This window comes from Dermacentor silvarum, chromosome 6 (genome assembly GCF_013339745.2).
Source record: "Dermacentor silvarum isolate Dsil-2018 chromosome 6, BIME_Dsil_1.4, whole genome shotgun sequence".
Classification (NCBI taxonomy): domain Eukaryota; kingdom Metazoa; phylum Arthropoda; class Arachnida; order Ixodida; family Ixodidae; genus Dermacentor; species Dermacentor silvarum.
This window is the reverse complement of record NC_051159.1, coordinates 8,139,225-8,162,272: the sequence shown is the minus strand read 5'-3', so window position 1 is coordinate 8,162,272 and position 23,048 is coordinate 8,139,225. Positions and strand designations below refer to the sequence as shown.

At 48.7% G+C, this 23,048-nt stretch overlaps 2 protein-coding genes across 2 annotated transcripts in view; one reads left to right on the top strand and one right to left on the bottom strand.

Annotated features, from left to right (window-relative positions):
* Positions 1 to 23,048, top strand: part of LOC119456414 (putative deoxyribonuclease TATDN2) — a 362,817-nt gene that overhangs the window by 15,209 nt on the left and 324,560 nt on the right. The gene's annotated exons all lie outside the window — the stretch shown is intronic.
* Positions 1 to 23,048, bottom strand: part of LOC119455278 (CDK5 regulatory subunit-associated protein 3) — a 36,606-nt gene that overhangs the window by 6,634 nt on the left and 6,924 nt on the right. The window contains exons 8-13 of the mRNA XM_037716681.2: positions 22,809 to 22,971; positions 22,005 to 22,082; positions 20,203 to 20,320; positions 19,436 to 19,542; positions 8,761 to 8,966; positions 5,998 to 6,169 (exon numbers count right to left, since the gene is read on the bottom strand). Of these exons, the coding sequence (XP_037572609.1) occupies positions 5,998 to 6,169; positions 8,761 to 8,966; positions 19,436 to 19,542; positions 20,203 to 20,320; positions 22,005 to 22,082; positions 22,809 to 22,971 (844 nt within the window). The remainder of the gene's footprint in view (positions 1 to 5,997; positions 6,170 to 8,760; positions 8,967 to 19,435; positions 19,543 to 20,202; positions 20,321 to 22,004; positions 22,083 to 22,808; positions 22,972 to 23,048) is intronic.

The following is a 23,048-nucleotide window of genomic DNA, read 5'->3' as shown; positions in this document are numbered from 1 at the left end:
GATTGCGACAGCAGATTAGCAGACAGCGATACGAAGTAGGGATAGTAGTTTTATCTGCCGTATAAACTTGTAAACATTTGCTGTTTAACTAATTTGGTAGACTAAAGCCTAAGCACACTTACTGCATGCGTGCACGCGTGTCGTTTCTCCCAAGCGCGAGGCGTTGGAAACAAAGAGCGAGCAACACGATGGTGTCCTAGCGTCGTATAGTGTCACCTAGTGTCAGGTTAGTGAAGTGAAGTGCAGAGACTTGCACAGTAACCAACGAGTGGCGCTGCCAGCGCATTGAAAAAAAAATGTTTTTTTTTCCTTAGGCAACATCAACTAGAAAAGGAGAGTGCCGGCTTGGCGGGCTAGGCCAGCTACAGCAAGCAGCGGGATCAGGTTTGAATGAAGGGAGGGGGAAAGGTCACGCCCGTGGCGGCAAGATCGCCGGGTCGAGGGATGCAGACCCGCCTCGCGCACGCTCGCACGCACGCACACGTGCACTCGTTCTCACCTCGCAGACGCCGTGAATTTGAGCGCGCCAAGCACGCCGCCACCACTTCACATTCCATCGTGGCAGAGAAGGTGCTTCCGGTTGCTGCTCGTGCAAAAATGACAAAATTTTGGGCGAAATCTGTAGGTTGTAGGCGGGGAAAATTCGTTATTTCGGGGGGAGGGGGTCTCTCGCTGCAACTTCATTATGTAGAGGTCTCAAATACATGTGCTTCTATGGAGTAATGGCGGCGAATAGAAAAACTTCGTCATATCCAGAAATTCTTTATATGGAGGTTCGTTATAAGCAGGTTTAACTGTATGTAACTAGGTCCTTTCAAGTGGAGAGAGCAGTGCTGCTACCCCCTCTCCCACTTTTTTTTGCTGATTCACTGCATGAACCTTTGGGACAGACCTAGTATATATTGTTACAGTGCTATGATGCAGACAGCATTTCAGAAAGAAAAACAGAAGTGCAATTCAGCGGCTGCAATGCCATTGTCCTTTGTCTACTTTTCCCTCCTTTGAGCCTCACGATATGTTCACTTTGCACACCTTCGTCGTTGTCTTCTGAGGCAAGCCATAACAAACTGCCTTCTAAGAGTTGCATAAATGAGCTTGCGATTCCTTAGGTTCCAGGGGTGGAGGAGTGCGGCATCCAGAGCTTATTTTGCAATTTGTGCTTTGTGCAACCAAGATGCAAGGACTGCATGACGACGACAAAGTACATGTCAACAATGCAAGGCAAAAAGAAAAGTGATGGCACTGGAATGGTAGCATGTGTTATTGTTAGAGGAAAACATGGCATACACTTCGTTTTGCCATTACACTGAGAGATGGGCAACCTTCATTTATACATTTACGCAAAATGTACGTTTGTTTTCTGTATGGCATCGCGACCAGTGTTTCCGATGTGTTTCCAAATCGCTCCAAGCGAAACAGGCAAATAATGCACCCAAAATTGGAACTACTGTATGCACCACAAAGTTCCACCTCGGTGTGAAACTTCAGCATCAATAAAAGACAGCGGTTTAGCCGGTAGACTCATGTATACTCGATGCTCCCAGTCACGTGACATTTGCTCGCTAGAGAAAATTCTGGCACCGCCACCTGGGCTAGTTTCTTAAAGGGTGCTGAGACACTATGGCAATGAAGGATATGGACGGTCTGGCTTGCATTGAATGTAGCGTGGCCAGAACTATGCTTTGACAGTGCTAACGAAAGCTTTCCTAAAATTCCGTCTTCAGGTCTTGGTTCTTCCCTTATAACCTTCAATTATTCTCCACTCACAATATAAAATCTAAAAGAAGCAAGTGGAAATGCAAAATTCAAACCAGTGCAAGAAGGGCTACTTTCTCCAAACTCAGTGACCCAAAAGTGGCCATAATTATTGATGATAACGAGGTAGCATGAAGCGGCGTCTTACACTTTGCAGTAGGGGCTACTAAACTATCACGACAAATACAACTGAGAGACTGAAGTGCTTTTAAGGCGCCGTGGCTCTTCGAGAAACATGTCAGTTGATGTCAGTATATGTGTGATAATAACTGATTAACTAATTAATAAAGATGTTGCTAATTAGCTTTCAATTAGTTGCTTTATGGCAGAGGTAACTGCAGAATACAGGTGTGATTTAGAAGTACCTATCAAATTAATGCATGCCACGTGGTTCACAGCCACACTTTAATTTTTATTTATACAACTCTTCAGTCTTAATTTCATTGCCTGATGGTCATGCATGACCTTGCTTTTAGAGTGCAGCTCGTAGGTGCCCGTTCCTGCATTGAGTGTCAGTCTCAGCGTTGGCGTCCCTCGTAACCGAGCGACGAGCGCAGCGAAGGATGAAAGAGCAAACATGGAGGGCAGCGGGAGCGAAGAGAGCGAGAGGAGGAAAGCGGGGTGCTGCACGAGACATGCTCAATGGCGGCGATCAGGTATGTGCTATGGAAACAAAGCGCTGCTGGGGGCTTTGGACCCACTGCGCATGCGCTACTTCGCCCTGCACTTCCTCATGCCAGCATTTTGACAGCGAGTGTCCGCGGTCACCGAGTGTGATGTGTTCATGTTTGCCTGTGCAGGCAGACACCATGCTAGTTAATTTAGTTATTAGGCGAATGTTTACAAGTTCATACAGCTGATAAAACTACTATCCTTACTTCATATGGCTGTCTACTAATTTGTGATCGCAATCGATGCTTCGCCTTTCAAGTGAAACTGCGTCTTTTTCCTCAAATCCCGTGGTCTGTAAACTTTTGACTCCAACTGTAGATCTCAAAAGTGGCACTAGCCTAAGATTTCCTGTCGTGACTACTACGTGCCACAAGTTCGAGCTGGCTTCAATTCAGCAATTGCAACATGTGCCTTTATGTAATTAAACAGTAAACTACCAAGTCTTAATTTTACAACGATTATCACACATATACTGGCATCTATATATGTTGCTAGTACAGTAAATCCCCGGTGATGCGCTCACAGCTGGTACGAATTTCGGAGTGATACGAATTCGTAACATTCCCCGGCCGAAATACATTGCTCTTAAAATGAAAACCATCGACTGTTACAAGTGCTGCGGATCATACGAACGCGTGAGCAACAGCAGCGGCCGCCGAGCCAGCGGAGCGACCGGCACAGTCAAGCTGGGACAGCGGGATCTGGGCAGGATTCATAGTCGCCAAGCAACTGGCAACGTCACGCGGCAGCGCAATCTCTCATTGGTGCATACGTCGAGCGGACTGGACCACATCACAGCCTAGCTGATGCTTTGACCAGCGAGAAAGAAGACGAGGACCGCTGCAGCAACGTCGACCGCGGCAGCAGCTCCGACGGCCAAAACGCTCCATGCACTCGACATGCTGAGGCATTCAGTGGCGTGCAAAAACCTTCGTGAGATCACGCGCGCGCACTTTTACGCCTTCCAGAAGGCGATCGTTGGCGATGTTGGGAAGAAGAGAATGCACACCGATAGTAGAAGTCGCAGTTTCACCCAAAAGGCGAGGCAACGATTGCGATAGCAAATTAGTAGACAGCTAGCTGTACAAAGTAAGGATAGTAGTTTTATCAGCAGTCAGCTAAGGAATTAGTAGACAGCTAGCTGTACCAAGTAAGGATAGTACGGTGGAATCTCGATGATACGAATCTCACGGGGTCACTAAAAATATTCGTATTAGCCGAAATTCGTATCATCGAAACACAATTAAAACTAGCTAAATTAAGGGGGGACGCGGGGATCAGATCGCGAAATTCGCGAGAAAAATCTATTTTTGAAAACCATGCGTTTGGGTATCTGCAACGCCTAATCTACGCTGCATCAAAATGGTTTGGCTGAAAACGCACTGAAAGTGTCCGAAAAAGTTTAATTCGTCAGTGCGCAGGACGAGAAAACAGCTTTAAATCGCGCAAAATCACCGCAGTTCACGGAGCCATATCTCGTATTTCCCGCCACCAAGCGTCGCCATCTTGGTATCGTTCGAAAGCTCAAAGTTTCGCCGTTCCGCTTCTCAATTCGTCCGTCGTCGCCAACTTGTAACAAACGCACAAACACCAAAGAAGCGCGGGTCTGCGATAGGTAGTCACACAGGCCCTCTGATAAAAGCAGGCCTCCGATTGGCTGCCGTGCTGAAAGGCGTCTCTCCATTGGTTGTTGCTGTGGCAGGGGCAAGATGGCAACCGCAGTTGTCTGCTTCGTAAACCACGCCGGCGTCTTCACTTGACACACAGAATTCAGATTACTGAGAACTCCCAGGTTAGTGATGGATCGTCGCTCGTTGGCGAATAAACTTTGGACGAAGCACGCCTTCGGAATACGGAAGCGCTCATACGGAAAGAAAAATACGGCGATTAGCGGGAGAAGCGGAGGAGCACCCGACTGAACGAGCGCAACCTTGCACCGTGGATTACGTGCCGCGCTATCTTGCACCGTGCGACTCCAGCAGCGAAACCCACAATCGCCCTGTGCCATCGGCACCGATAACGCAGCCGACGGAAGACGTGCCAACGGAGGCTCCTGCGCCTTGGCGTACGGCTGCGCGAATCAGCTGAGATCGTATCTCGGTAGACATAGCTCGCTGCGACTAGGCAAAATGGCGCAAAAAAGAACGCGGCCCAAAGCACGGCAGCCACTCCGCCCGATGGCACACGGAAAAGGAAGAAAAGCACAAAAGCAACAAAAGCGCCACCGCTTCGAACTCTTCACGCCGATTCGCGGCCTCCACACTGTCCAGCATCGCGTCCGCGCCTCCGCACCAAAAGAGAAAGGGAGAAAGCGCGTGACTGCACGCTGTTCTCTTTCGCGGCCGTCGGTGGGGCGGCATTTATTCGTATCAACCGACGCGGGTCAAAAATCGATTCGTAACAACCGTTTTCTAGCACGTTGCAAAGTAATGGGGCTCGGCCGGGACCGCAGAAAAATTCTTATCATCCGGAAATTCGTATTAGCCGTGATCGTATCATCGAGGTTCCACTGTAGTTTTATCAGCAGTCAGCTAAGGCGTTGCGCTGCTGAGCCCGAGATTGCAGGATCAAATCCCAGCCGCAACGGCCGCATTTCGATGGAGGCAAAATGCAAAAACGCCCGTGTGCTTGCGTTGTAGTGCACGTTAAAGAACCCCAGGTGGTCAAAATTAATCCAGAGCCCTCCACTACGGCGTGCCTCATAATCAGAACTGGTTTTGGCATGTAAAACCCCAGAGAAGTTTTATCGGCCGTATAAACTTGTAAACATTCGCTTACTAACTAAATTAACAAGCACGGTGTCACGCGTGCACAGGTAAACACAAACCCATCTCGCTCAATGACCGCGGGAGTTCGCTGTCAAAACGCTAGAGTAAGAAAGCACAGCAGCAGTGTCTGTCTCTCGCTTCAACGCGAACTAAATGTCGAAAGCACAGCGCATACTAAGGTATCCGGCACTATCAGCGCACTTTGTCAACATCGCAGATCGTTTTGAAGATGAGATTCGCACGGGCGCATACTTTGCACACATCGCAGATCGCTTTCAAGATACGGCCATGTGATACTGCGCTGGCGCGGCCGTGCCGTATCGGAAACGTGCCGGTCACTTGTTGCAATGCACTGGTCACTTGTTGCAACGTACAAGCTGGCTGCACTGCTAAATTTATGTGACCACCACATTCCAACGCAACGTAAGATGCAGGAAAATTACAGATTGACGACATATCAAGGGGAACTTAATACATGGAAACAAATGTAGGATTTAGGTTGGGACCGCGAAAACGTGACGTAGCAGCCGGGAAAACACGGCAGTGTGCTCGTATCACCGGTGTTCCATTATTATGAATTTTTTCTGCTAAAAATAAATTCATTTTTTCTTGATTTTGTGTATGTTTTGATGAAACGAATTTTGGGTGATACGAATATTCCACGCGACCCCGCGAGATTTGTATCACTGAGGTTGTACTGTACTGTGTTCTCAAAAGACTCTCTCTGCTGCACTGTCAATCAAAATGTTCGCTCTCACCACTTGAGAGATTAACACCCATGGTATGTGTCATGCACACCAACCTGCTTTTGTAGCTGCCTGATCTTGGCCAAGATCAGGTCCAGCTTGGGCTGCAGCTGCCGTTGCTCTTCGAGTGCCTCCTGACGTCGAGTGGCGACAGCTTCTCGCGACTGCAAGTTCTTGTCAGCCAGGTACAGCTTCTGCTGGAGCGTCTCCACCAAGCGGTCGACATACCTGCACGTTAGTTTAAAAGAGTACTGCCATGACATTCCTGACACATTATTTTTTTTTTAATAAAGTAAAGGTTCTTAGCCCTAGAAAGAAAAATACTGGCAAGCATATAGCGCCCTTAACCCATTCACTTCCGCTGCCAGCTCTATGCCGGTCAGGCCGGAAAAGGCCAAAGTGCAAGTGGCTGGTGCTGCACCCGCCGCCTTTAGAGAAGGCATTTTGATAAGTTTTAATGCGTTAGCATTCTTAGGGAACTTCATGCACTTCCTGGGGGCCAACTACCTATCTATGTATGTTTGTATCTAAGCGTTTTTCCGCCTACCTAGGTTGCTGGGTAGTCCGTGGTCGAACGGGTAGTGCATCGAGCCGCTGTGCCGAGGTAACAGGGTTCGAAACCAACCATCAGAACAACTTGGGTAACTGAGTATATGCCAATGTTTATATACGTGCCGCTCTTCAACAAACCTCTTTCACACCAACATGGGTCACATGGGACTGTTTGAAGAAACTCTTTAATGCCGACTTGGAGCATGGGGGATTTCTGCCAATAGGCCTGTGTCGCTTTTTAATGAATGTCTTTTACACCAATTTGGGTAACTAGGTATGTGCCAGTGGGAATGTGCTGCTCTACAGTGACGAAAAAGATCCCTTAAATTTCTCCGATTAGAATCAAACCCACGTCACAAGGGTTCCTCAAGGACAGCAACCCGGTGCATTAGCAGGCTGCACCGCAAATGCACTGGGTATGTTTCGCTTTTCAATAAACGCCTTTCACGCCATCGTTTTAGCGACCTGCACCATGAATGCACTGGGTATGTATGTGCCGCTCTTCAATGAACCTCTGCTAGCATGTGTCACAGAGTACGTGCCACTGAGTGTGCGGCAAGCGAGGGAACAATTCTCAGCGTTCATAGGCACTGGCGGCCACATTTCTCGTTGCAGAGGCCACACACGGTCTTCTCGACAGTGCCAACAGTGGGCGCAGCAGGTCTACAAGAAAGTGTGAGGGGAGCCCAGTTGCCACATGACGTGTTTCTCGGCGTTCGCATGCATCGGCACGCTGAGTATTTTGGAGGCCACAAGCAGACTTCTTGCTGGCGACGCTAGATGGTGCAGAGTGTTCTTAAATAAGCGCAAAAGAGGAGTCCTGCTGGAGTACACGCCTCATGCATAACTCGTTTCCACCGTGGCAATACGTTGTGTTGGTATATTGAATTCAATGCTAAACGCACTACCATCGAGTCATCGCCAAATGAGTTCGGCCGATTTTTTTCTGCTGAACAACTATCAATAAATCAGATTTCGTTTCTACAGCACGTGATGGCTCAGTTCCACATTCTTCTCTTTTTCGTTGCTTTGTCACAAGCAGAAAAGTTTAGTTTTGTTATGGTTCTAGTTCTGTTGTAGGCTTTAACAGTTCACAGTACTTCTATTTGTATTGGTAGCTGTGTTAGCGAATCCAGCAACTGCTGCACCTTTCATGATGGAATTAGTGACATGGTAGAACTAAAAAAATTGCTGCAACCTTATAATGTAGGGCGCCGCATAGCTCGGGCCCGTTCTTTATTAAAATCGGTTGCAGATAGTCGGGATCTCGCAGCCTTTGTCGATGCAGCCCAGTACGAGCGTTTCGATTGCTTCGCAGTGGTTTCTGTCGACCATACTGGCAAACTCCTATGTTCTGCCTCAGTTCGAAATGTTTCGGCAACGGTGGCTGAGCAAATGGCCATCGCTATAGCAATGAAGGATCCGTCGCGTCCAAATATATTCACGGACTCGCGGTCCGCAGCGAGGGGGCTGCCGGGTTTCACACTATAAAATGGTTCCCGGCCCACATGGGGGCCAACGTACATCCCGATGTTCCCAACGCCAATGAATTTGCCCATGACCGTGTGTGAGGTTTCGCTCACCGCGGCGGTGCCGGCGGATTCGAAGGCGGGGACGCCGGGAGGTACAGGGACTCGCTCCTCACTTTCCACGAGATCTTGACTCATTATCATCTTTCGCGGAGGGCTTTTCCACTTCCTCACCCTAGACTCACTCGATCGGAATCGACGGCCTTTAGGATGCTCCAAACGTGGTCTTTCCCTTCGAGGGGCAGATTTAGTCACTTCTCGCCCAACATCGAACCACAATGTCCGGACTGCGGAGAGGCGTACTGCTCATTAGCTCACATGCTCTGGCAATGTCCTGCGTTACGCGACACAGAGTTCAACAACGAAGAGGTCTGGGAGGAAGCCCTTAAAAGCGGCAACCTCTCGGTTCAACTTCGGGCTGTCCAGAGGGCCTGCGAGAGGGCGGAGGGCTATGGTCTTCCGGTCCCTGCGTGGGAGCGGCCCGCGACTGCTACCGACTCCCCCTGAAAGGGGGCGTCCAAACGCAGTTCCTCAGGACCTGAATAAAAGTTCTTTGTCTGTCTGTCTGCAACCTTGTTGCACGTGCTAACCTCTTCCCATCCCAGACTAAGTTTCCTCAAAATTTAGTAACCCGTGCAACACTTCGAGCGCCTGTGTACCCGGTCTTGTGTTCTTTGTGTCAAATCATTCGCGGAACTCAACAGCCAATAACGATACAAAGCACAGGGGTCGACCTACTTCGGTGAGCTGTGCAGCTGGTAGAGGTGCTGCATGCGCACCGTCGTCAGAGAGGACAGGCACGACCGTACGGTGGCCAAGTGCGCCAGCACTGACTCTCGCGTCTGTAGCTGCACCTCGGCGGGTGCCTGCTGCAGCACGCTGGCCGAGAGGGCGTCGCCGTCAAGCTGCATCTCGCTCAGCCACTGGGCCAGGAAGCACTCCAGCTGGGAACAGGTACAATACGAGCCATTTCACGCATAATTCATCCCATGGAACTATGCTACATCGGGGTGAACAGCAAAGGTTGGTAGAACAAGTGGACACTCATCATACTCAATCGCCAATATTTTTGCAAGCAGTCAACCACAAAAGCTTTGTGCAGTCGACAACAACATTTACAGACCACGAGATCTGAGAAAAAGGCAAATATCTGTTCAACTTTACAATGCAGCCTGGTATTCACATTTCCAGCCTCTAGTACTAATATATGTGAACAACATTGTGAAGTACTGTTATACAGCCTGGTGTTACAGGCCACTCAGACACAACATTTTCTCAGATCCCGTGGTGTGTAATCTAGTATTGCAGTCAACTGTACTCACTCGTACTCAAATGTACTCGTAGTCTTCGGCACTCACTCACATTCCTACTCGTGTCAACTCACCAGCACTCAGTCACACACATACCATTAACAGTCGCAGACAGTCCCTCACATTCTCACTCACATCCACTCAAATGCAGTCACCGACTTTTGTTCACACTCGCATTAACCAGCACTCGCTCCCGTTTATATACTCAAGCGTCCACTCACACCCTTCAGTCACTCACTAATGCTCTCTCGTGCCTGTGGAGCAAGTGTGAGTCAGTGTACTCGTGAGTGGGTATGCCAACCTATGCTACTAACCAGGCTTGGCTACTTTTCCGGCAACATTTGACATACGACACATCGCATAACTAAGGGCGAATTCACACTGGCTATTGACAAAGGTTGTGCAGTTAACCAAGACTAGTGACCAAGGAGCGATCCATGGCAACCAATGTTTGCACCGGCAAGTGTGACCTGCCCATTACCACATGGAAATGTAATGCTAGCTGTGACTGGATGCTCACATGCCTTCAATATGGCACACTCTATATAGTATAGCAGGCTATGCCAGAGTCAAATGATACTCTATGCCTGCTCTACTTTTCCTGTTCACCCCTTTTTCTTTTTTTTTTTCATTTGTTTTGTCTGTTTGGTTTTCATACATTTCTTAAGAGGAAGCTTTAGCTCAGGGTCTCATATCTAAATGCATGAGGAAAGAGAAATCGTTTTTCTCGGCAACCATTGCTCCAAGTTTCATGAGGTTTGTTGCATTTACAAGAAAAAGTTAAAGTCTAAAATCATTACAAATTTCTTATTTAGGTGGTCAATTTTTTAATACAATTTGACAAAAATAGCATATTTTCGGAAAACGGAACTATCAAGTTTACAACTCTGTAACTCAGCAATGAGAAACGGTATCACAATTCTGTAAATTGCACCTAATAGTCTACATCTAAAGTCAATAAAATTGATATATTACACATGGCTCTCAATAAAGCGAGTAATAAGTGAGTATAGCTTTCGCAAAACCCTTGTAAACAATTTAACAAGCCCACGTAAGATATAGATTGACATATCAAATTTGTTCGCTTTGTATGATATAATAGACAGTTTTAGTTTAGCGTGGTTACCGGAATAGCGGGCGTACCGGAATAGCGGGATCGAAGTGCGCATGCGCAGAACGCTAACCGACCCATACCGTTTACCATGCGCACGCTATTTCTCAGAGTTAACGTTACCGTGTTAGCGTGGTGTACGTAGTGTACGTAAAACATGGCGGCGGTCCCGGCCGCCCGCTTCGAACTGAATTTGGCATTGTTTTTGTAGAATTCACTTCGTTCGTAGCAAATGACTGCGTAAACGGCTTTTGCTTAGTCCCATGCCGCTTCGCTGAGAGAGTGTTATGGCTAATCTTGAGGAATTTTCGAGATCGCTTCTCGTTTCGAACGCGCCTAAGCCTAACAAGAGAAATTTTTCTGAGATCCGAGCGCCATCTGTCGCTAAAGTCGAGAGATAGGCGCGACGACGGCATATGGCCTCTGAGATGGGAGGATTTCGGAGGCTATGGTAGACAGCTTGCACTGCTTGTCTGTTTCGTTGCAGATCGACGGACATGTGAAGTAAAAATACAACGCGCTCCTGGCTTCCATTGCGCTACCTGTCGCAGTTTCCGGACGCACACACACATAGAATTAGGTGCCCTGTGTATGTGAAATTCAAAGCGTAATGGAATAGCGTCCCGCACGTAAACTACGCTATCACGCTATACTAAAACTCTCTTTCTGCAAAGTTCGTTTGCGGAACGGTAACGCTATTTCCCGTAACCCCGCTATTACGCTAACGCTAAACTAAAACTGTCTAATGAATGCAGTTGACAGAACTGTGATATCTGTTCTGGATGCAGAGCTACAAATGTGTAAACTTTGGGCTTCTATTTTTTTTAAGCTTACGCATTTTTTAAAATTCCATGAAAAACATTCACGCCTTAAACCAAATTCCACTTCCAGCAGTCACTAGAATTTGACTTTCTCTCTCAAATGCAACAACTTTAATTAAAATCGGCCCAGTGATTATCTCACAAAAGCTTTTGTGTTTCACATGTATTTGAATAGGTAGCATCGGAATTGGGCACGAGCTAAGGCTTCCTCTAATTAGCTGGAGTTTATTTTTCATGGCTGGGATAAGAAGCCCTTCAGTAGCCTATTTTCTCACTTGCTCATCATTTAACCCTTTAAGTGCTGTGGATGAGTCTTACTCATCTACTTTTTTTTTTTTGCAATAAGTACGAAGAACAAGCTTGACTTGTCCACATTTTTGGGCACTCTTTTTAAGTGTCGTTGATGGGCCGGGCTCATCCAATCTATTTTGACATATTGGCAAGTTCTCTCTTTAACCGCCAGAAGGCCTACAGACTCGGTTCGTCCAGCAGATGCTTAAAAAACGGCAACTGCCAGTCCCACGTAGCTGCGCCCGTCACAAAAATTCAGCTTTCATTTGATTGAGTCGTCAAGCACTGAAGATGATTACAACAGGCTACGTCATGCGTTCTGAAAGTGCATTCCGCAGGCCCCTGCTCGGGGTTCCACGAGCCACTGATAAATTTTCTCTGGCTCCACTCTCACCAAGTGGCTAAGACGGCGAGCACAAGGTGCGCTCAATCCAAAGAACCTCCATCACCCATGCCTGAGTGTCAAAAAGCACACCACATTGTGTAACAGCAACGCGCGAACTGCGCAATAAATCCTCCAGCAGCTTGTAGCCACCCAACCTCCGAAAATGGACAGCGCGCCTAAGCTTTCGGACTTGAACCTTGAAGGCCGTAACTTACCACCATGCGCATTTCTCCCGTTTGTAGACAGGGTAGGTGCTGATAGCTACGTCAGCGAAATAAAAAATAAATAAATATGCGGAGCACCGTGAATGCGCGGAGCAAGAGAGCAAAAACGGCGCTAGCGTCCAACTGAACCGAAATGGCGCAGTCCGCATTGCCATGGCCCTCAGCGGCAATTGTACGTGATACGTGACTGACAGCAACGCCGGAACGCTTTGTGCGTAATTGTGCCCTTAAAGCCTTCACTCTTGCATTTGCCGCCGTGCGTAACACCGTGTTGTTGGCTAGCCGCGTGCCTTCCTAAGTGCGTAGTCGCCATCCATGATCGCATCGATAGCCACCACAGTTTGTTTTGAAGCGGTTGCCACAAACAGTAGTTTTGTTTTGCTTGGTGCGCGCGCACGTCGGCTGCGTGCCTTCACAACTGCGTAGTCGCCATCCATGATCGCGTCGATAGCGACCACGGTTTCATGCGCAGCAGTTGCGGCAAGCAGTAGTTTCGCTTTGACTCAGTGCAAAGCTGTCGAAGATGAAGAGCACCGGCTACATCGCGATGGACGGACGATTTGCTGGAGACCAGCTCACTGGCAAAAAAATAATCGAGATGTGCGCACGGTAGTGAAAAGTGCATATCACATGAAGACGCACACCCCTACACGCTGCGAGGGAAGTCGCAAGGCCTTCGCCACTGCAAGCGGTAATCAATCATAAGATGGGGATGTCAGCTTCCACATTGCTCGTGTGCAAAATAGAAACACGATTTGTTGATCCATTCAGTAAATAAAAGCGTGCTGACGTAGTAAACATTTGTTTTTTTTTTTCTCGATACCCTCGATAATTCAAAATTCCGTTAATTCGGACATTTTAATTCGGTTAATCTGGGGGGGGGGGGGGTACAGATTACAGTACAGATTACTGCTGTAATCTGTACTTTATTATGTTTAAATTGTAAAGGAGGTCCCATTGCAGTCTCTGACTTCGAGACCTCCTTCGGTATACTAACAGCCTGTATTCTTTTTACTCACTTGCAATAAACCTGATTTTGATTCTGATTCCTTGGCACTTCATGGAGCTTAACATGGTTCCCTGGAATGAACATGCTTAAATAAACCTGGGCTACGTGATTACCACAGGACTCAAAGAATGTCCAATACGGCAGTGCACTGTCTATTGCAAAGGTCAAAGCAAGACTGGCAATGAACTGCACAAAAAAAAAAACATGCTTCTGGTGCAAGCAGTGTGATGTGGGACTTTGCATCGTACCATTTTTTGAGATCTATCATACGAAAGCAACATTCTAATCTTCCATTGCCACTCTTCAACAACTTTGACTTTTCACATTTGTAAGGTTTCTTTCAACAAATGTTTGCACTAAAATGTACCTGTAGCATCGATCGGCTGTGACGGAAGTGAACTCCGGTCTACCCTGAAATACAGTTAAACCTGCTTATAACGAACCTCCATATAACGAATTCCTGGATATAACGAAGTTTTTCGATTCCCCGCCGTTACTCCATAGAAGCACATGTATTTGAGACCTCTACGTAACGAAGTGGCAGCGGGAGACCCCCTCGATATAACGAATTTTCCCCTCCGACCAAGTAGACATTTCGCCCCAAATTTTGTCATTTTTGCGCGAGCAGCAACCGGAAGCACCTTCTCCGCCGCGATGGAATGCGAAGCGAGAGCACGTGTGCGAGGCGGCCCTGCATCCCTCGACCCGGCGATCTTGCCGCCGCGGGCGTGACCTTTCCCCCTCCCTTCATTCAAATCTGATCCTGCCGCTCGCTGCAGCTGGCCTAGCACGCCAAGCCGGCACTCTCTCCTTTTCCAGCTGATGTTGCCGACGCGCTGGTACACGCTGTGGCACATCAGACTCGATGAGCGCGGACACACGCTGTCAAACGCTGGCGGCGTGTGGAAGCGCCGCTGGAGAAGCGAGCGAAGTGACCTTCGTGCTGTTGTCTATCGCTTCAACGCAAACTGAGCACCGAGAACACACAGCACGCAGAAAGCTACGAGCCGCCGACGCACCTACACTGCTAGACTCTGCCCCAACGCAGATCGCTTTCAAGATACGGCCTGCGCGACCGCGCGCCGCCCCGCTATCCCTCCCCCCTCGCTCCCTCGCCGGTGCCTCGAGCGCAACGGAAGAAGGCGCGCTTCCTCCCTGCTTTTCTTGCGCGCGCGAGATTTAGACGCGGTCGTCGGCTCCCCTCCCACGTTTTCACTCGCACATACAGCATACGGCGCGCGGCGACTGCGTTATCGCCCTTGGACTTTAGGGTACCGCCACGCTAGCGGCAAAAACACGCAGCAAAAAAGAAACACCGCATATCCACGGGGTGAATGATGATGAGTGGGCGAAGCTCCGGAGGGAATCATCGGTAAACCGTGAATCTTCCGTGTAATTCGCCCAGTCTCGCCGCACTAAATCAAACGATTGACTTCCACCAATGACACGCGCCATATGTGACGTCATTCCTATTTAATAACAGCGCCCTTCATTATAATTGCACTATCTCCCGCTTAAGGGGACGCTAGCACAAACGCGTTAGAAACGTGCAGTACTCTCTAGTAAGGGGGAGAGGCCACAGCGTCTTAGGCAGCCGTTTACACATGCCGGAACGTGCACCACGTTTGTCGACGCAATCACATGACTGCTGAGAGAGTATAACCCCCGTATTCATGAACGCTCCTCGACTTGAACTTGACTTGCCAACGCCTTCAACGCGTTTCAACGCTCCTCGACTTGAACTTGACTTGCCACCGCCTTCAAAGCGTTTCGAACGCGCTGCCCAAGGCGGTGGCAAGTCAAGTTCAAGCCGAGGAGCGTTTATGAATACGGGGGTAAGGTGGAGAGCCACAGGCAACAGCGTCTTACACCAGCTTCTTACACGGGCCGTAACGCACTAGCACAAACGCGTTATAAACGCGCAGTCTTTCGTTAATGTTGGGTATTTATTGTCATCGTGGTGCATGTGTCCATGAGCGCTTCGTGGCGTAGTGGTTAACGCCGCGCGTTCGGAAGCGAGGGGTCCCTGGTTCGATTCCGCGCTACGGATACAACTTTCGGAATTTTTTTTTTTCTCATAAAAGTAGACGTGGCTACCTACTACGACGACTACTACTACTACTACAGAGGAGGGACAGACCCACACCCTAAGGAGCTTCGCCCCTAAAACGCGCGGCAACGCGTCATGCCGCGCGCGGCAAAAGCGGCAGGAATCGGGGGTCTGCGTGCCGCGCGAAATGGGTTCTGCGGCAAATGCCGCGTGAAGCGAGATGAAGAACCAATCAAGAGCGACGAGGGTGACGTCACGGAGCCATCACAACTGGAACGCCGCCGGTCCGCGCCGGGTTTTCAATCGACGATCGTCGTCTCTCGCATGAAACAACGAGCGCTCGCGGTGTTGCTCGCCCGTTCGGAGAGCGCGGGAGATCTTATCGCGCTGCCGCGCTACAGTCCGCGCGGCGAAACGCGCGTGCCACGGTGGCCTCGCGGCAAGGCGTTGACGCGCGGTAACTTGCCGCTCGCTGCATGACGCGCGCGTTTTTTGCCGCTAGCGTGGCCGTACCCTTATATACGGAATATCTATGAGCCAAAACCAATTTTAGGGCCACAACGCGTCATGGACACCATCTTTATATAGCAAATACGGATCTCAAGGGCCATACTTTTGCTGGCGGAAACCGAAAATACGTCATAGTTGTCGCCCCCGGCACTTTGGGCGGCATGCCATCGTCAAGCCACCAAGCCAAGCGACATGAAAAGTCAAAATGGCCGCTCGGGCCGGCGCGGGGTGGCAATTCGCAACGTATGATGCGGGAACGGTCCCACAGTTGCGACGCAACAGCGGGGTTACCAATGCATTGAGTTCTATGGGAGCTGTGCCGGGACGGGTCGAAAACGACGTAACAGCCGGGAAAACGCAGCCCCCAGGAACGTAACAGCGAGGTTCTACTGTAACACCATACGACGCCATCGTGACGCTCGCTCTTCGTTTCCGATGCCTTCCACGCATCCGGTACCTGGTGTGACATTCCGAGGATGAGTGCTTCGACGGAAACGGAAAACGGGTGCGCGTTACAATTGAGGGCGCGTTAGAATCGAGTAAATACGGTAAACGTTTATTTTTCGAATTTTCGTGCCGAACCTGCATATAACGAAATCCTCTTTATAACGAAGTTTTTCGGGAATTTGTGAATTTCGTTATATCCAGGTTTAACTGTATGTAGTCAACGTATACCGGTTCTTGTTATTTCATATTTTCAGACACAAGTTGTGAACTTACTACCTTGCGAACTTAGTATACAGTCGACTTGTTTAATTCAGTCCTGAAGGGACCGACGAAACACGTGGAATTATCCGGCGGGCCGAGTTTTAAAAAAAGCCAGAAAAAACTCCGAAACACGCCGTTTTTTAGCTTCGGCGCAATAAAGCCGTGTTATGCAGTGAAGCATATCAAGCGAGGAAAGGTGCCACTGTTAGGGGGCCCGGTGCGTGTTCCTTAATTTATACACGCAGATGCGCAGTGTCCGGTCACAGTGCGAGCACCGAGACGCCTAATAAGTTAACTGACAGGTCTCTCTTTTGCTGGCTTTAAATGCTTAAACCCCCGCTCTGTTGTTGGCTTCCAACGTCCCCTCGACCTTCCGAGATTCTTCACCTTACCACCTTCCTTTTCTTTAGCTTACTCAAAACACAGATGGTCTTTCTCTGCTTTTCAGTGCACAGCACATGCGCGCACGCATAATTAAGGAACGCGTACTATGCACCGTGACAGTGGCCTCTTTCCATTATAGTTGTGCTTCACCACAATAATTTTATGTTTCACCACATAACAAGGCTGTTATTGCGGCGAAGCTGACCAGTCAAGTTCAAATTATGCGACGAAGGCCAATTTTGAGATCGAAATAATGAAAGTTTCGGGCTAACAAAAATGCATCGGCGCCGGCCGAGACCTCAAGTTGGGATCAAATTTACCATAAAATCGAATTAACCGGAGTCGTATTATTGGAAGTCGACTGTAAATATATATTTTGAATCTGCAAAAAATTTGCTACCCAAATGTGCAATTTAAAAAAACTTTCATTTCTGAATGCCTTTCTGGGTTTTTTTTTGTTGGCACTTCAAGGGTTAACAACATGTCTCACAATTGATGCTGTTCACGTCTGCTCGCACTGCCATGGCAACAGAAAATAAGCGTTAGCATTGGGGTCGAGGACTTACGGAGTCGCCATCTGTCGGAAGCGCCTCGCTTGCGTAGTATGAGGGATAACGCGGCGCGCTCCTCATAGGTTTGGCTGTCGGCGCTCAATAAAAACACCACACGGGAGCCCTCCTGGCCATTTCTGTAAGTACTCTCCAAACAAGGGATCTTTCTTGCTGTCAAAATAATCATCTTGGGCAAACAGAAAGCGCACAATATATTTTACAGGCACTATCTCTTCACCGAATACATACAGTGAACGCCCATTCAGCGCGGTCGCCGCAATGGAGTGCCCCGAACCAGCTTCTTGCTTGTAATGTAGGCAATCGCTGAGAGCAGACTATGTGAAATGTGTTCTTATAGTGTGCTGTCTGTATAACGAAATGGAGCATAACAGAATGAAGCCTCAATGCAGCGATCGCAAGGGTTTGCAGCGACCGACTGCACATCTGCATGCATGTCCGCGCACGATGTTTTGCTTTCGCTGCCGAGCGTGTTTTCGCACAGTGCTGTGAGCTTTAGGCCGCAGCATATGAACATTTGACAGTACACAAGCAACCATTGTTGCATGGACACTATCACAGCTGTTCAAAAATAATTTAGTTATAACTATAGGGACTTCGACGCCTACGGCGACTTGTGATGTGCCATCGCGACGATTCAATCATTTTTTTTTCTTCTAAATTTTTGGACGTTTCAATATCGTTATTTTTCAAGTTGCGTCACACTATGTTTATCAAGGAATTTCCCGCTGCACCTTTTTGTTGATCCAGTACATTCATTGTTTGGTGCTAATCACAAACATGAGCATACGCCATGCCTTTTTTTTAGTGTGCTTCCTACCGTTTTCCTTTCCATTATGGTGAACTTTCCAGTATCTAGCATAAAGAAGTTCATATATCAAAGCTTCATGACATTATCCAGGCAGTGCGCGCAGGCGGGCGTCTCAGTGAGTCGCTTCCTGCTACTTACCGAACATTGCAGCCCTAACGCCGTAGCAGAAATCTTCCTCGCGGAAGTGCTTGCAACACACCCGAGTTGTAGCCAATGGCTGCTTGCCGGTTTTAAGTTTCGCGATCCAAGCTACACGTCCCTTTTTGGCATGCGGGTACACGTGAAGGCTGACACCTGGCTCCGTTGCTTGCGCGTCCGGCATTGCGGTACCGAGCAACAGCCTACCATGTCGGATGCCTTCAAAGGCAGCCACTACCTATTATAGTGCTTTCAAGTGTTGTCATGCAGACACCCGAAGCGGGAAAACATCCCAACTCAGAACCGTAGTGCAGGTGGGTCTAAACTTTCAGTTTTCAGCTCGCTTCCGAAGCAGACGACGCGGCCGCTGTGTCCACGTGATCCCTCATTCCACGTCACGCCGACGGTGGCGCCAGCTTTTCCAGTGGTGGAGCTTGCCCCCAATATTCAGATGTTCTGCTCCTGCACTTTAGGCTGATTAAGTAGCTTTTGCAACTCCTGTCACCAAGCTAAAAAAATATAGTGGTGAGCGAATGCTTCGAAAGTCACTTTACGATCAAGGTGACCATCTGCCAACATTGCACAACCTCTGAGGCTCGCCGGTGCAAATGCTACCTAAGAGTGACATGCATAAACTGCTTTTATAACAAAATTCCATAATGACTGGCCCTTCGTCTGCCGTGGTAGCTTAGCGGTTAAGCTTGAGGTTACGGGTTCATTTAAACCTCAGCAGCCACATTCTAGTGGGAGCGAAAATCAAAAATGCTATATTTGGGGTAAAATTTGACCACCTGAGTCAAACATGCAGATAAAGCACAATGCATGGTGAATGTTTCTGCTTTTCTCACTTCATCAGAATGCCCAAATGGCTGTAAATCAAACTAGCAATTCCATGCCAAGCAGCAGTATGCCACAGCCACTGCTTTCCCACACCGCATTAAATAGGAGGATAGCTTGAGAGAAAACAGCTTGACAAATACCTGTTTAAAGACACCCCTTCATCCACACTTGAAGCAATGACAGTGCCACCCAACAGAGTGACAACGATCAAACCAAGATGAACAGCAACGTTTCATACAGGCCATCACGCACCTCCTCAATCTCATTGAAGAACTGTGTTCTCGTCTCTGGGTTGTGAAGCAGCGACAGGGCGTCTGCTCCTCTGGCCACCTTGGCACCAGTGTGACTGGACTGCTCCTCTGAAAATATAAGGCTCTGTGTTATAAAAGCAGGTGGCATCTACCGATTATACCTCAAAATCTTAACAATAGTTGCTCAGTGATCAAGAGTGATCGGACAAGGGATGTCACCGGAGCCAATGCTTCGACAAGAGGACTCATCGTCAGGACAACCACTCACTTTCTTTTTTTCTTTCAGAAATTATTTTTTCAAGTCCGAACCTTCTTACTTCCGGTTTTCTGGAAAAAACTAGGCACTCCAGATTGACAATGCCTGCTTAGAAGCAAATATTTTGTTCATTGTTGCCCACCCCTACTTCACGGAAGAAGCGACAACCTCTGCCCCACATTCTCATCAGTTCCATCGACTTCTCACTTCTAACACCATGTAGTGGTCAGAGGAAAGAGGCAGCGCTCGGCTGGGCCAGAAAGGAAGTGCTTGGCACTGTATATTCCAAAAATATATACACTCACAAATGTAACCACTTCCACTAGATGGAGCCATCTGGTAGTGTGTTAGTACTATTAGTGGAGTTAGTGGTGTCACTCTGTTCTAAACAAGGCGCACTACACCTTGCTATCACAACAAATGTTGTACGACAATAAAAAAAAAAGCCCCTGAATACATTTTGATAACAAATAAAAGTGTCAACTCAGCCAACAAGAGAATATCAGACCCACCGAGTATCTTCTCAGCGGTTCCATCTCCTGCAGTGCCGTCGGCTTCAACACTAATGTCCCAAGAGATGGTGTCTCCGCCGGCGACTTCAATTGCCTCTTCGCCATCACCAAAGCCCACCTGTTTGATTGTAAACAGCATGAAAAGTTGGCCAAGCAGAAATGCGTTCATAAAAAACATTCCAGGCCTGCGCGGCACACGCAGCACAGTCACAGCGTAAGCTAGACGAGCGTTTCGACAGTACTACCTAGTAATTTAAGTGAATGCGTCAGGAACGTGCTTGGGACGCCGTCGCGCATGCAAGCCGATGCGTTCCATCACCAATGGCTAGCGCCGTTCGGCCCAGCCAAGCGGCCGACAATGCAACTACGGCTGTCACATTCGCTCCCATTGCAACGCGCCTGACACGGCCTGCTTGGGACGCTGTCTCGCGTGCAAGCCGACGCGTTCCATCGCCAATGGCTAGCGCCGTTCAGCCCAGCCAAGCAGCCGACAATGCAACTACGGCTGTCACATTCGCTGCCATTGCAACGCGCCTGACACGGCCTGCTTGGGACGCTGTCTCGCGTGCAAGCCGACGCGTTCCATCGCCAATGGCTAGCGCCGTTCAGCCCAGCCAAGCAGCCGACAATGCAACTACGGCTGTCACATTCGCTCCCATTGCAACGCGCCTGACACGGCCTGCTTGGGACGCTGTCTCGCGTGCAAGCCGACGCGTTCCATCGCCAATGGCTAGCGCCGTTCAGCCCAGCCAAGCAGCCGACAATGCAACTACGGCTGTCACATTCGCTGCCATTGCAACGCGCCTGACACGGCCTGCTTGGGACGCTGTCTCGCGTGCAAGCCGACGCGTTCCATCACCAATGGCTAGCGCCGTTCGGCCCAGCCAAGCGGCCGACAATGCAACTACGGCTGTCACATTCGCTCCCATTGCAACGCGCCTGACACGGCCTGCTTGGGACGCTGTCTCGCGTGCAAGCCGACGCGTTCCATCGCCAATGGCTAGCGCCGTTCAGCCCAGCCAAGCAGCCGACAATGCAACTACGGCTGTCACATTCGCTGCCATTGCAACGCTCCCAATCTAGAGCAATCAACGTGATCCCGAGCGTTCGTCGGTATCTTAGCGCCATCTAGTTAAGGCGGCAGCAAAATTTACTGTGTCTGAAAGGGTGCGTTTGCCGGCGCCTTAACTAGATGGAGCCACCATACTGGCGGAGGCTTGGGACCGCATTGTTTGCGTTCCGCGTCTGAATCACATCTCGTCGTCTGTGCCTGCGCGCCTGCATAGGGCGCGTTTGTATAGTACATTTTCCCGCTCTCGGATAGCAAACGCTTGCGTGGCTCAGTGGTAGAGTATCCGCCTCCCACGCAGCAGGCCTGGGTTCAATCCCGGCGGAGAGCGGGTACTTTTTTTCGCATGCGATAGCGGCTACGGGGCGGCGGCGGCATCATCACGGCCCGAAACGGCTATAGGAATGAGCCCATAACAGCTTATGCTGTAATACAGTCAAAGCTCGTTGTAACGAAGTTGCATTAGCCACAAATACTTGTTCATTACATCCAATATTTGTGACAACCATACGAGCAGATATTGGCCGAAAAAATTGCAATCAGGTCAATGTGGAAGAAAGGCAAGCACCCTGCCTTTGCTGGGCCAGCAGAGGGTCTCCTGCAGATTGTAATCAATAAATAACTAAGAAGCCCACATCGCACCCTTCTGGATGAGTAGACACCACAAAACCTGTGTCACATGACATGCCGAGATAAATTGTTAGTCACTAAAGAGAAAGGACTTGAAACATACGTGCACAAAGTCTCCGTTGGGGGACGTGGCAGTGGAATCGCTGGTGCTGGTTCCAATATCGAGATCACCAAAATCGATCTGCCGGGATATAAGTACTGTAAGCATACATCACATAACCACAGGACAAACAAAATTCAAAGGGAAAATATCTGAATGTGACGAGGCACTTAGTATATGATGAAATGAGCAGAGAGGAATACAGGGCAATGAATTCGAAAAATCAGCATGTGCAATTAAAACAAATCATGCATCTGGCTGTTTTTCACCTGCCAGGTGCATTACATGCCATGCTTTGCAAGTGTGTTACCTGGTGGGAATTCAACTTAACTAATGACAAAGGAAATGTGGTGTTCTTTTATATATACATGGCGCTCTTTCCCAATAGAATTTCAGTTGCAAGTCAGCGCCCGTCTTGTGTCTTTCAACATCCTTCATCCTTTTTACACAGTTTCTAGCCTTTCATAAACAAACGTAGTTCACACTATAGTCAGGAACTACAAATTTCTTCTGTTTATGTGCTCCACTGCCAATAAAGAAAAAGAAAAGTGACACAACATTAAATGTTTGTATAATTTGCAAATTGCAATATATGCTGTAAAGCAATTGGTAGGAACCTTATCAGTGAAACTTTGTTAATTAATCAGTTATGCATTTCAATTTATTGTGCTAGTAATGTCTTCATTAAAGGATTAAAACTGATTTATCTGCCACAGGCCATTTGAAAAATCTTGTACAGTCCAAAAGAAAAGATACACCTGGTGTAACAACAACCGTGGACACAACAAGCAACCACTGTAAGGTTACCTGGTCCTCGCTGCCGCCATTATCGATGTCCACGGGCAGCACAGGCAGCGTCTCCTCGACCACCTCGGGTGGCTCGCCGTGCCGCCATTGGTACGTTGTCACATTGCCGTGAGAGATAAGGAACTGCATCAGGGGGACCGCTGTGCTGCTGCCATCAGCTTTGCTGCATACAAGTACAGCAAGTGCGGTCCACTTTTTGCAGCCACTGCTCATGAATTTCGTAACATGCTCATGATAGCA